This window comes from Chiloscyllium plagiosum, chromosome 2 (genome assembly GCF_004010195.1).
Source record: "Chiloscyllium plagiosum isolate BGI_BamShark_2017 chromosome 2, ASM401019v2, whole genome shotgun sequence".
Classification (NCBI taxonomy): domain Eukaryota; kingdom Metazoa; phylum Chordata; class Chondrichthyes; order Orectolobiformes; family Hemiscylliidae; genus Chiloscyllium; species Chiloscyllium plagiosum.
Window position 1 is genome coordinate 104,771,760 of NC_057711.1, and position 12,394 is coordinate 104,784,153.

General features: G+C 41.7%; 1 protein-coding gene across 3 annotated transcripts in view; it reads right to left on the reverse strand.

The window, feature by feature from the left end:
• LOC122562507 (neuronal acetylcholine receptor subunit beta-4-like) overlaps positions 1–8,073 on the reverse strand; it is a 53,228-nt gene extending 45,155 nt beyond the window's left edge. For 2 of the 3 annotated variants that reach the window (XM_043715367.1, XM_043715358.1), the window contains exon 1: positions 7,550–8,071. In XM_043715367.1, coding sequence (XP_043571302.1) covers positions 7,550–7,604 — 55 coding nt within the window. In that variant the 5' untranslated portion in view covers positions 7,605–8,071. Of the gene's footprint in view, positions 1–7,549 lie in introns of all 3 variants that reach the window. The other variant, XM_043715375.1, reaches the window with a different exon arrangement.
• Between the last annotated feature and the right edge of the window lie 4,321 nt (positions 8,074–12,394).

The window sequence follows — 12,394 nt, forward strand, 5'->3', positions numbered from 1 at the left end:
CAGTGCAGTTGGAAGTTGCTCACTGGGACCATGTGGAATCCCCAGTGTAGCTCCAATGAAATTGCTTAGAGATTGAATATCCCACCAAACAAGTGCACTACTTTTGGAACCTTTCTTATGTCTCCATTTAAATCAGAGAATTCAGATGATTCTGCTTCAATTAAATAAATAGTTACCTCGGAAATGTTAGACAATTTAAAACCTAGTCTAACCCATGAGTAACTACTCAAGTGATCATCCATCACCTTCCCGTGCCAACCCCCCCAACCTCCCAATTTAACACACAAAACCCGAATAACATCTACCCTAACAATCTTGACCTGACAAACCTCATCCTCTTCCACAGGAGCTAACATCTCCCCCTTCTCCAGGACCCGGCACTCCCAGAGATCTGACATCCACCCACCTTTTTGCAGGGCCAACGACTCCTCTCTTCTTTGGATCCAACACCCTACATTCCACCTCCCGCCTCCCCAAAAGGAACCTGACACTTTCCCCCCAGTGCAGGACATTACACACTGCCACCCCTCACCCTCAATATTCAGTAACCCTCCCTTTCCAGGATCTGACACCCGCTTCTTCCCACCTGATGAAGGAGCAGCGCTCTGAAAGCTGGTGTTTACAATTAAACCTGTTAGCCTATAACCTGGCGTTGTGTGATTTTTAATTTCTCTGCCCAAGAATTGACACACCCTATCTTAAGAACTGACAGCCCCCAGCCCCTGTTCCTGGATACAAATTCCCTCTCCATCCCATTGGGATGTGAAAACCCCCACACCCTGGAACCTGACAAACCCTTCCCCCCGGGTTCCAAAGCAAACATACTTCCAACACTGGAAACGATATGCTGACCCACACTGACCTATCCTAAACACTTCAATGTCTGCCTGCTGCCTTCCCACCTAGTACCATGGCAGTCTACTCATCTGGCAGCATATGTATCTGGCACCTGAACCATCTGAGAGTCTTTGTACCTGGTACGCTGCCCGTTTGACACCTTACCCAACTAGCACCCTGACCTACTGGTACAATACCCTTCTGGCACTGTAACCTCACACTTAGCTTACTTACTGACCTTTCACAGCAGCTGACACAGAGGCTTTCTGTGAAGCTGAATATGTAAAGCACAGAATATGACAACTACGGCTTCAAAAATGGGTGACTGCTTTTATTTCCCTGAACTGTTCTGCATTAAAAGTATGCTCCACATTTCCAAAGTAACCCTGATCACTTGAATGACACCACATCCACAAGTACTGACTCCCTCCAACAATGATACTCAGTAGCAGCAGTGTGGATTATTCACCAGATGCACTGCAGAAATTCAAAGCTCCTTAGATAACATCTTCCAAACCCAAGACCATTGCTATGAATTAGAATTTCTGGGTGAGGTTTTGTGCCAAAAGGGCTAAACTGTAAAGTTTACCCTATCCTGAAAGAAAATGTATTATGTTGCTTTTAAAATTATTTATTTCTTAATGTGAAAAGTAAAATGTAAATGTCAATGATTACTTTTATTTGTTATTTTAACAAAGGAACTTATTATTTCTGTAAACATTTTAAAGGCTGAGTTGACACATTGAGTTATATATCAAACTTAAATTTATTCTCAAGTTTCATTCAATTGAATTTTTTAATCTTAGTTTTCACTGTCCTTTCAGATCTTTACCAAGATTACATTCGTACAATGTAAAGATTTCACCAGATGGCTCAGGTCATTAACAATAAAAACTTGCTTTTATATTGTGTCTTTACCATATAACAAATCCCAAACTCCAGAGGAATACTGTCAAACAAAATTTAACGCATAAGGAGGCATTAGGACAAGTTTGGTCAATGAGGTAGATTTTAAGCAGGGTCAAAAAGCAAAGATGGGGAGACAGGAAGGGAATTCCAATGCTTAGAGTTAGGTAGCTGAAGACTCAACAAGAAAATTGGGCAAACAAGATCAGATTTGGGGGGCACAACAATCCCAGGGTTGTCGGAACTCGAGGAGGTTACAGAGGAAGTGAACGTCAGTGTAATGGAGATATTTGAAATAAAAAAGTAAGCATTATAAACTTGAGGCATTAAATAAAACCAAAAGAAAAGATATACTCAATAACAGTCACAGAAAAGTTGTGGTCCAATCTGCGATCTGCTCAGAGTTGATCTTTGCCAGATTGGTGGGAGGATACTGTAATAGACTGTAGGCTGTCTGGATGTGTAAGGAGAAAATTGGCAAAGGTTGCCTCTCATAGTCGCTGTCCAATGACACCTACTGGTCAATCAATGTGAGAACAGGAGCAGATCATCCTGCAATATTGTTAAGCACCATTTCTGCAGTGACTGCCCTGACTACAAATGTTGATTGGTCAACTAATTATGGTCAGGAGGATTACTGTTGGTTATAAGTGCATTAATCAATACCTTGAGAGGGGTTGTTGAAATGAGAGGAAGGAATTCATGGGAGAAGGAGATTTTTATTTCAAGAAGTAGGGCCTCCACAATCATGGCAATATATTAAAAACTAGATTCACCAGCAATATGCCCAATTAAAGCTAGACTGCTTCCAAGATTTGCCATATGCTGTTATCAAAATTGAAAGGATCCTCGGAATAACAACTTTGAACCTCAGTATATTATACTTTGTGCAATGGTGTAACTTTGCACAAATTGCACCTTAACCACACTCCAAATGCCTAGAGCTTGAACTGAAATACAAAACATTGATTTGAAAAGAGAACTACAATTGGTATTAATTGGCATTTAAATTTAATGACGTAAATCAAAACTACATTTAAATATTTATTTTGAGTAATAGATTAAAGCAAAGTGGTGCATATATTATGAACAAATGAATACTAACATTTTTAGCTGAAAATTTTCACTGTTATTTTAAGAGGTGTCAGGTCGTTCAATATAAATGGGTAAACATCTCCATTATGTTTTCTATCTCAGCTTGTAACTACTCCTACCAGGAGACCTGCTGTCATGGTACCATGCTTCTCTGTTCTGTGCCAACCTTACTCATCGACTGTAGCTTATCTACAATCATCCGTGTGATGCCCATCATTCAGAACTTAAAACAGAGCATGTTCATTTTCACTGACACACTGGAAATATACTGAAGACTTTTCAGTAAATCTATTAAATGCTGCATTACTGCACCGCTATAAACATCAGCTGGAGAGATTGTGACACACTAGATAGTGTCCTTTGCATTTGATCCAGAAGGTCCCACTCTCACACTTGAAGGTCAAGGAAGGTGTGCCCATAATGTTGCCAAACATGTTGAGCATCAACTTGTAAATCCTTTCAACCTACATCAATGTCAGCCAGAAAGAATGAGAAAGATCTCATGTGACAGAAATTAATTGATGCTTCAACCATCAATATGCACAAGTCCAGAATGCAACATAAAGTCTATCTGGTTACAGCAACTTGGAGTCCATGTGGGCCAGATGGCTTATTTGGCTGGATTGATTGATGTGGATCAGTTTGGTACCAGCAGGACAGGGTTCAATCCCTGTTCTGGTTGGGCTGGTTTCTGGACCTTCCCCCTTGCCCTACTTGTGATAGATATGTTGAGTGTTGTGGGTTGGACCTGCCTTCAGGCCGAAAACTCAAAATGTTTGGTCTCATCTGGATGCTGTGTAGACCTCCACTACATTAATTATCTAGTTACATTATTGAATCATTCTCTCTAAATGTGTGCACATATATACACTGAACCGAAGGATATGCTATACAGCGTGACAAGGAGACATGACTGAGATTGAGAAGATAGCACAAAGTGGAAAGGAAGTGCTAAGTATATGATTAAAACCAAAAAGCAACAGCAAACATAGCTATATTCAGCATAACTAATTAAACCTGAAGGAATTTACTTGAAACAAAAACTATGGGATAACTTAGACCTATTTTGTGTAATTTCTGTACAACGTAAGAATGCCAGGTTGCTTCATATATCCTGGATAGCCAAATATGCAAGAATTGCCTCAATTTACTTGAACCTGAGTTTTGGGTTTATGGAGAATGACACAGCAGAGACAATGAGTTACTGACAACTTCTAGGAGCATGTTTCCAGGGGGTCATCACCCCACAATCACAGAGTTTAGGAAGATAGTAAGTCTCAGAAACCATCTGGTGAAATAGCAAGAGTTAGACAGCAATCCTCTGAGAGAGTCACAAAATGGATTTTAGCACTGAATACTAGTGAGGGTACAGACATCTCTGGGGGATGCACTCTAGAGCATTTCCAAGGTGCTAACAGGCAAACGATCACAGAGAAAAACATAGTGAACCATTGTCATACTGGAGATATAGGGATTCAGTACTCATAGGGTCATTTCGCAGTACATGTAAATCTTACATAAATTGTTGTAGGGGCCAAGGTAAACAACATCAGAGTGTACAGAAAGTTTTGAAAGAAAAAGGGGAATAGCCAGAAATTGTGATCCACGTGGGACAAATGACACTGGAAGGAATAGGGTTGAAGTCCTGATGCTGTACCTTCAGAGATTTCAGAGGTTAAAAAGTCTCTCGACTTTTCCCAGTGACACAGGCTAGTGAATATAAGAATCGTATGGTCACAAACAGGTTAATGTGCAACTGCAAAAGAAAAGGTGCAAAAGGGTTTCAAGATTCCTAGGACATAGAGTTTAGTTCTAAAGCAGGATGGACCAGATCAAGGTGATTGACCTTAATGCAGGTGAAATCCATTGTTGTTCTGGCACTGCAGAAGAGTGCTTAAACTCATTTCGCAGAGTTTTGGCGCCACAATAGAATAGCAACAGTAATAACTTATATCATATGCAAACACACAAATTAGAAGGGGGGTGCAGGCCATTCGGGCCCTCCAACTTACTCTGGCATTCAATAAAATTAGGACTGATCTGACAATGGCTTAACTTCACATTCTCACCCACACTGACTCTTCTTTGACTCTTCTTTGATTAACAGCAGTTAATCATTGACTCTTCTTAATCAAAAATCTATCTGCATCTGTCTTAAAAATATTATATTACCCCACTATTTGCAATTTCTGGGGAATACACTTTTAAAAATTCATGACCATCCAAGAGAAAAAAGTCTTATCTAACTATGCTCCCTAGGTTTTGCCTCTCCAATAATCTTAGCATCCATTTTGGCAAGTTCTCTCAGGAATCTTAAATGTTACAATCAGATCACCTCTCATTTTTCTAAACTGGAAGGGATAGAGCCTGTCCAACCTTTCTTTGTAAGATTACTCCTTCATTCAAGGAATCTATCAACCTTCTCAGAACTGCCTTGAACACATATACATTATTCCTTTAATAAAGATTCCAAAGCTTGGACAGATGTAACCTCAATATTGCTCTGTAAAATTGGTGCAAAACATTCACAGGCAGTGACCCTAGTTGGGAATGGGTTTGTTTTTGAATCTGCACAAAGTCAATTTGTACGCAAATTGGAAGGGACTTGAGGTTATCAAACTTTTGTTAGCCTAGAAGAAAAAATACCAAAAGCTGAAAATCTGAAGTAATGACACAAAATGTTGGAAAGACTCAGGAGGTTAGGCAGCATCTGCAGAGAGAGAAATAATTATGTTACCTATCATCGGAACTGGGAGAAGTTTGAAAGAAACAGGTTTTGAGAATGTGATGTGTGGAATGTGAGGAGAACAAAGGGAATATATATCATATGGTGGAGGATATTAGAAAAGGTTTCGAATGAAACAGCAGTTAATTTGCATTTCTTTCAATTTATAGTACTGCATTCTATCGTGATGTGTTCCTCTACATTAGAAAAGTCAAGTGTAACCTGGATGACTACTTTAGAAGACACGTCCATTTGGATCACAAGTATGATACGTATCTTTCAATCATCTGTCATTTTACACTTTCTATTTATCTGTGTTTGATTAAACGCCAGTCATTTCTCTGCAGGCATAACTTTTTTTTAAGTAGCTGGCACTAGCACAGGTACGTGTCAACATTTACTGGAAGTTCCTGGGAGTGTGGGAGATTCCTGGAATGTGTATCCATGTGCATGTGGATTCCTGAAATTAAATGAAAACATACAGAAGGATCCTGGGAATGTATGATATAAGTAGGAGCTCCCGGGAGTCTTATGTTCAGGCAATCCCTCAGGATTGAGGATGATCTGCATGTTCTTCGGTTCCATGGGTGCTGAGATAGCTGATGAACCTAATTTATGCTGTGCAGCCCATATCACATGCAGGACAGGTGTTGCTCAAAGGATCAGGCAGATTGGATTTTTTGGATTTTATTTTGCAATCTTTTTGACACCTCACTGAACTTGCAAACTTGCAATGATATTTCTCGATGTGCTCATTGCTTTTCTGAATCAATCATCTCCTTTCCGGTCATAGGCCCCAGATCCCCATGGCTCAGTGGAGTGTTGATCTCTTGAAGGGTGCTTTGAGGGCATCCCGGAGGAGTGTCTGCTGTCTTCCTGGGAATCTCCTGCTGCCCTCAAGTTTTGAGTAGAACAACGGTTTCAGGAGTCACATGTTAAGCCCCACTCAGAGCAGCTGGTTTTAAAGCAATTAGTATCTAGTTACTGGACATGTTGGCTTGGGAGAGGATATTGATGTTGGACCACCTTCCTAGCCACTGAGTTTGGAAAATCTTGTGAAGGTGTCACTGGTGCTACTTCTCCAGGGTTTTGAGGTGCCTGCTATAAGTTGATCAAGTCTGTGCTGTATATAGCAGTGGGAGAATCACTGCTGTCTAAGGAACCCTTAGTTCAGCTTTCATACTCTGGTCTTCAAATATGCTGAACCCCTACCTGGAACATTGGAAGCGATTAAGTTTTTCCCAAATGGGGGATGGGGTGGTTCAGAAGCATATATCAATAAACTGCAGCACCTGAGATTTACCCAACACTTAGAAGATCCCCATGTTAACAAATGCAGGAGTGCTGAAGGTTCAGCTCGTTTCTGGAAAGGGAACAACACATGCAGGAATTCATGGCAATGCGTCAACACTATCAGCTGGTTCTCCCGCCGAGGACAGTATGAAACCTCCTGGATTGTTGCTGACATATGCGAAATATTTCTACACTGTTCCAGACAGTCTGACTGGGAAAACTCTAATACCCAGTCATGCAAAATGAGTCGGTGGGAAGTGGGAGAGTGGGGAGAGCTGTGTTCTTGCAAAACACGTGCTCCATTTCTAAACCTCAAGTTGGTCTCTTTGCGTCAGTTCCCGCATTCGCCGATGCATCGCCCCAAATAAAACAGGGAGATGGCAACAAGACAATCTCCGCCAACTCGTTCGTCGCAACTGACCCAGACACGGAGCAAACGCGAGAAAGCTATTCTTTTGAAACAAACAGCGAGCAGGGCATGGACTGCAAGGAGTCGCATGATGGTGCTTTCACACTAACCTGCCGCAAAGTAAATATTTGTACAACGCTCAGTGTGAAACAACAACGATCCCAGCTCCCATTCCCACCCACCCCCTTCTCTCTCTCCTTCCCTGTTTATTTCTGTCAATAGGCACCTCGCTTACATCTGGGAGGCTGAGTCTGGGTAATGGGAGAGAAGCGTTTTGCACTTACTTTCGCCAGCGAGAAACAGAGAGGAGACCGTCAGCGTGAATGCCATCATCATCATCTTGCTGTTGTCTCCTTGCTACACGGACACTGGGCTGGGAAAGCACGATGCGGTTCACTCAAGACCCTTCCCCGCCGGCACCTGCACCGATCTGCTCACACAGAGTGAATGTGAACCGCTGCCGAATCCTGGAACGCGCCGTGGGGGCGGGATAGGGGAGACGGGCGATTTGGAGGGCAAGGGGAGGGGCTGGAGAAGGGTCATTTGGGCAGGCAGGGGGAAAAGGAGGGTCTGGCAAAGCGAAGTGTATCCCTCTTCCCTATTGACTGGAAGCCCCTTAGTCACTTAGCACCAGTTCGTTGGCACTTGGAAGCCCTGACTGACACCCTAACCCTCGGGGTTTAAAGCGCCTCAGAGCCTCCATCACCACTCTAACAGCAGCAATCCAAGTCCTCTCCCAACTCATCTAATCTGCTGCACAAATCCTCATCCATGACCCTTGTTACCTCCAGTTCGGACGATTCTAATGCTCTTGTGGTTTTATTTCCACCTTCCACCCCTCACCAGAAAGTTGAGCTTATCTAACATTCTGCTATACCCTTGCTAGTTCCGTTGGCCTTTTATTCACCGAGTTGTACTGGCTCCTAGTCCAACAGCATCACAATTGTACTACATGCATCCTTGTTTTCAAATCTGTCACTCCGTACAGTTCTGAAACTTCTGGTCAACTCTCAGAGCTCTGTGCTCCTCCAATTCTGGCCTCGTACACATTTCCGGTTTTGATTGCTGAAACATTGGAGGAAATGTTTTCACAGTTTTTAATTCATTCACAGAATGAGATCCTCAATGGCTAGGCCAGCATTTATTGCCCAGAGGGCAGTTGAGAGTCAATCACGTTGCTGTGGGTGTAGAGTCACATGTACATCAGATCAGGTGAGGATGACTGTTTTCTTCCGAAAAGGACATTACTGAACTCAATGGGTTTTTCTGACATTTGGCAACAATTTCATGATCACCATTGGGCTCTCATTTGCAGGTCTTTTTTTTTATTGAATTCAAATTCCACCATCTGTCAGTGGAATTTGAACTCAGGTCCTCAGAACATTACCTGGGTCTCTGGAATAATAGTATAGTGAGAATATACTACACCTGAGGTCATTGCTTCCCTCGGCTTCAGGGCCTGATCACTGGAATTCACTTCCTAAGTGTTTCCAACCCTCTTCCTTCAAGATGCTAATTAATGCCTATCTCTTGGATGAAGGATTGTCTATCTGTAGTGATGTTTCATTCTGAGGGCCGATGCCAAAATCTTGCTAACATTGTCTTTGACAGTTCCTCTGATTTGATGAGTTCTGAGATGCTTGATAAGATCAATGCATGATCTGCAGATTCTGTGGGACAGGAAGTGCTCGAAGCGGCAGGTGGATTGGGTTGTTGGGGGATTTGTGCACTCTATCCAACACCTTGACTTCATCTCTGTGTATCCTGATGAATTCCCTTTGTATGTTTGGTGCCTTCAGGAATGAACCTTCTCCACTTTGGTCGTTACGAGACAGTGACATTTTTAAACATTTATTCATGGGATGTGGGTGTCACTGGCAAGTCCAGCATTTATTATCCATTTCTAATTGCATTGAGCATCAACCACATTGCTGTGGGTTTGGAGTCACCAGACCAGGTAAAGATGGCAGTTTCCTTCCCTAAAGTACTTGCATGATTTAGTGGTGCTATTACTGGGAATGTAGTCTTAACTTTGTATGCTTTGAGAACATTCAGAAGGAGTTGTGATTGTCTTTCTGGGAGTTTCTGCTACAACTGGGTTCCAAGTACAACAGTTGATATGCGGTGAATGAACATCATGTCCCACCTAACAGAGTTGGTTTTCAGCAATGAGCACTTTGATGGCCAAGTTGAATTGGAAAAGGACACTGCTGATGTACTTTTTTTTCTGTCAGTGGATTGGAAGGATCTTGCAAAGGCAAGATTGGTGATCCAGTTCTTTGAATATCTTGCTATAGACTGTCAAAGTCTCTGAAGCATGTTGGAGTATGAGGAACAGTACAGCTTGATATACCGTGAACTTAGTCTCAGGTTTGAAATCCTACTCCTGAAGTATTCTTTTGCTCAGTTACACCTAATAACACACTTGTAAAGCACTTCAGGATGCTTTCCTGTCTGAGAGGTGCTATATATACTTTTCAACTTCACTTTGCATTTTATTAATTAAATAGAAGGAAGTGACTGAATTGCTTTATACAGTTGATGAAGTTGAGTTTGATTATGGTCACTTCGACTTACACACTGGCCATTCTGCAGTCTATCTTCTCTTCATGCCTGTTATGTATGTAATTTAAATTTAGAACTTTTTAAAAGCTTCAAAAGTTCTTGTTGAACATAAATTAGAGGTCTTACTACTGTACATCATTTCCACCTGGAAAAAGCCTGGTTAAAGAAGGCAGATGGCACACCGTAACTGCATGCTGAGAGTCTCACACATTGTTGTCATTTGTTTCAGTGTTAACAGATAGTATTACAAAGCAGATTTAGATGGAAACAGTTTAATCTGTTTAACCCTGATTAGTTGGAAACTACTTGATCTCACACCATGATGAATTTGTCTCAGCATTAGTTAATTGGAATTGTTATAAATGATGGGCACAGGAATAGAACATTGCCAGAATGATGTTTGTGCATTGAAATACTTTTACGCATCTGGATTCTGCACTTTATATGCCTTCTTAAGCAGGAGTGCCAGGTGTGACTGTAGTTACACTGGTCAAAAATCACAAGACACCAGGTTATAGTCCAACAGGTTTATTTGAAAACACTAGCGTTTGGAGTGCTGCTCCTTCATTAGGTGTTAGCGAGGGAGGAAGATCTTAGACACAAAATTTATAAGGAAAAGATCAAAGCGTCATGCAACTCATGAGAATGAATTGAACACACATTAGGCCTAAAATGCATTGTCTGACCTAAGTTGTTCACCTTTATACTTATTAAACCCTAAGTTATCTCAGGGCAGTGACTTGAAAGAAATTCTGGAATTTGCACATTAATCAATTGAAACCTGTACCTTCATTCTAAGTGATTAAAGATTTAAGAGCCAACTTATATGTGTTCAATTCTTTCAGATATGTTATATGCCAAAAGCTAGTGTTTACAAATAAACCTGTTGGGCTATAACCTGATGTTGTGTGATTTTTGACTTTGTCCAACCCAGTCCAAAACCAGCAACTCCACATCATGTATTTACACTGAGCTGTCCACAATGTCACCACACCTCCTGGAGGGTAGAAGTTGAGAAAGAGAGTCCTTGTCGTAACCTCAACTGGTGTGGGAATTGAACCCACACTGTTGGCATCACAAATTATTTGTCCAACCAACTGAGATAATCTACTCTCCCAGTCACTCTGTACTTTATAAATAATCAAAAACTGTCATGTTTATCTGAGGGAATCTGCTATACTGTCATCACAACTGGCTAATCATCTGACACAGAAAATGGGCTAAGCAACAAACAGCACATTGCTCTCACATTACTATTAAACCATAAGGCTATGAGAGTTAGGAACAGGAGTAGGCCATTTGTCCCGTGAACCTGCTTCACCATCTAATAGGATCATGGTGATCCAGCATTTTTTACACCCACTTCTCTGCCCTTTCCCTGTAACTGTTGACCCCCTCCCCCCCCCCCCCCCCCGCCCCCGCCCTCCATAAAGATCAAGAATCTATCTAACTCAGCCTTAAATATACACAAGAACTCTGCTCTCTGTGCCAAAGAGTTCCAAAGACTCACAATCCTCATGTACCAACATGCTGCATGTGTGAACACTCAGGTACAATTTCATCTGGGTGCCAAGTGACACACCACCCTCTTTCTAAATACATCCCTTTTCTGTCTGCTCACAAACACTGGACTGGCACCAGTTCACAGAGACAGAAGAGGAGATCTAAGCAGTAGCTCTTTAACCGTAGTGAAAAGAGGGGCTTGGACTTTCTGAATGTTGAGGTAGCAGGAATACAAAAGGTGAAACTTAAAGACATTTCCTTCAGCTTTGCAGTAGTGCATTGCATTACTTACTTTTTCCCCCTCCCCCACCAATAAAGCAGAGTCAGGCAGTCATCTGCAGCCGCATCACACAATATTTAACAATATTAGCTTGGATGGATTTCCGTATGGATTGTATGCCAGATGGACAGTGGGCAGGGTATACGTGGCAATCAGCCAATGGAATTGGCAGTGCCAGATCTGATTAGAATCAGCTCACTGAGCAAACAAGGAAACACAGTGCTGCCAGTAGGCAACTTGCCAATTCAAACCATTAAAAGAACTGTCCATTAAAGGGTAGTTTTGTTTTGCTGCGATTGCTTCAGAGATCAGCTCAATTGGACAGTGGGAGGTAAGGTAACTTCCAAAGGAACCTGAAATTCTTGAGTGCAGCAGAGAAGATGCTGGCTGAATAAGAGATCAACTTGGAGAGAACCCTCTTCCAAAAGAATGGGCAAATATATTCCAAGTTAAAACTATTGACAGACAATGAGTGAGGTAGCAAAACATGTTGTTACACCCACTGTGTTGTCTCTAGGGCTGTAATGCAGAACCAACAAAAAAGGCAAGGAGCCATAATGGCTGGTGTACTTCAATTTGTCGTATCTCTCTCCTTTTTGTTGTGCGTTATTCTTCTACAGAAGAAAGTGAAGAGATTCATGAGAGTCTACTGAGATTGCAAGTGCTAACGTGTGAGGTTTCTAAACATAGTCTCAAAATTGCAAGGATTAAATAACAAGATAAAATGAAAAATAGGAACATTTGAATGGGAAGTATCTGGGTTCAGTGTGAATTGCACTAA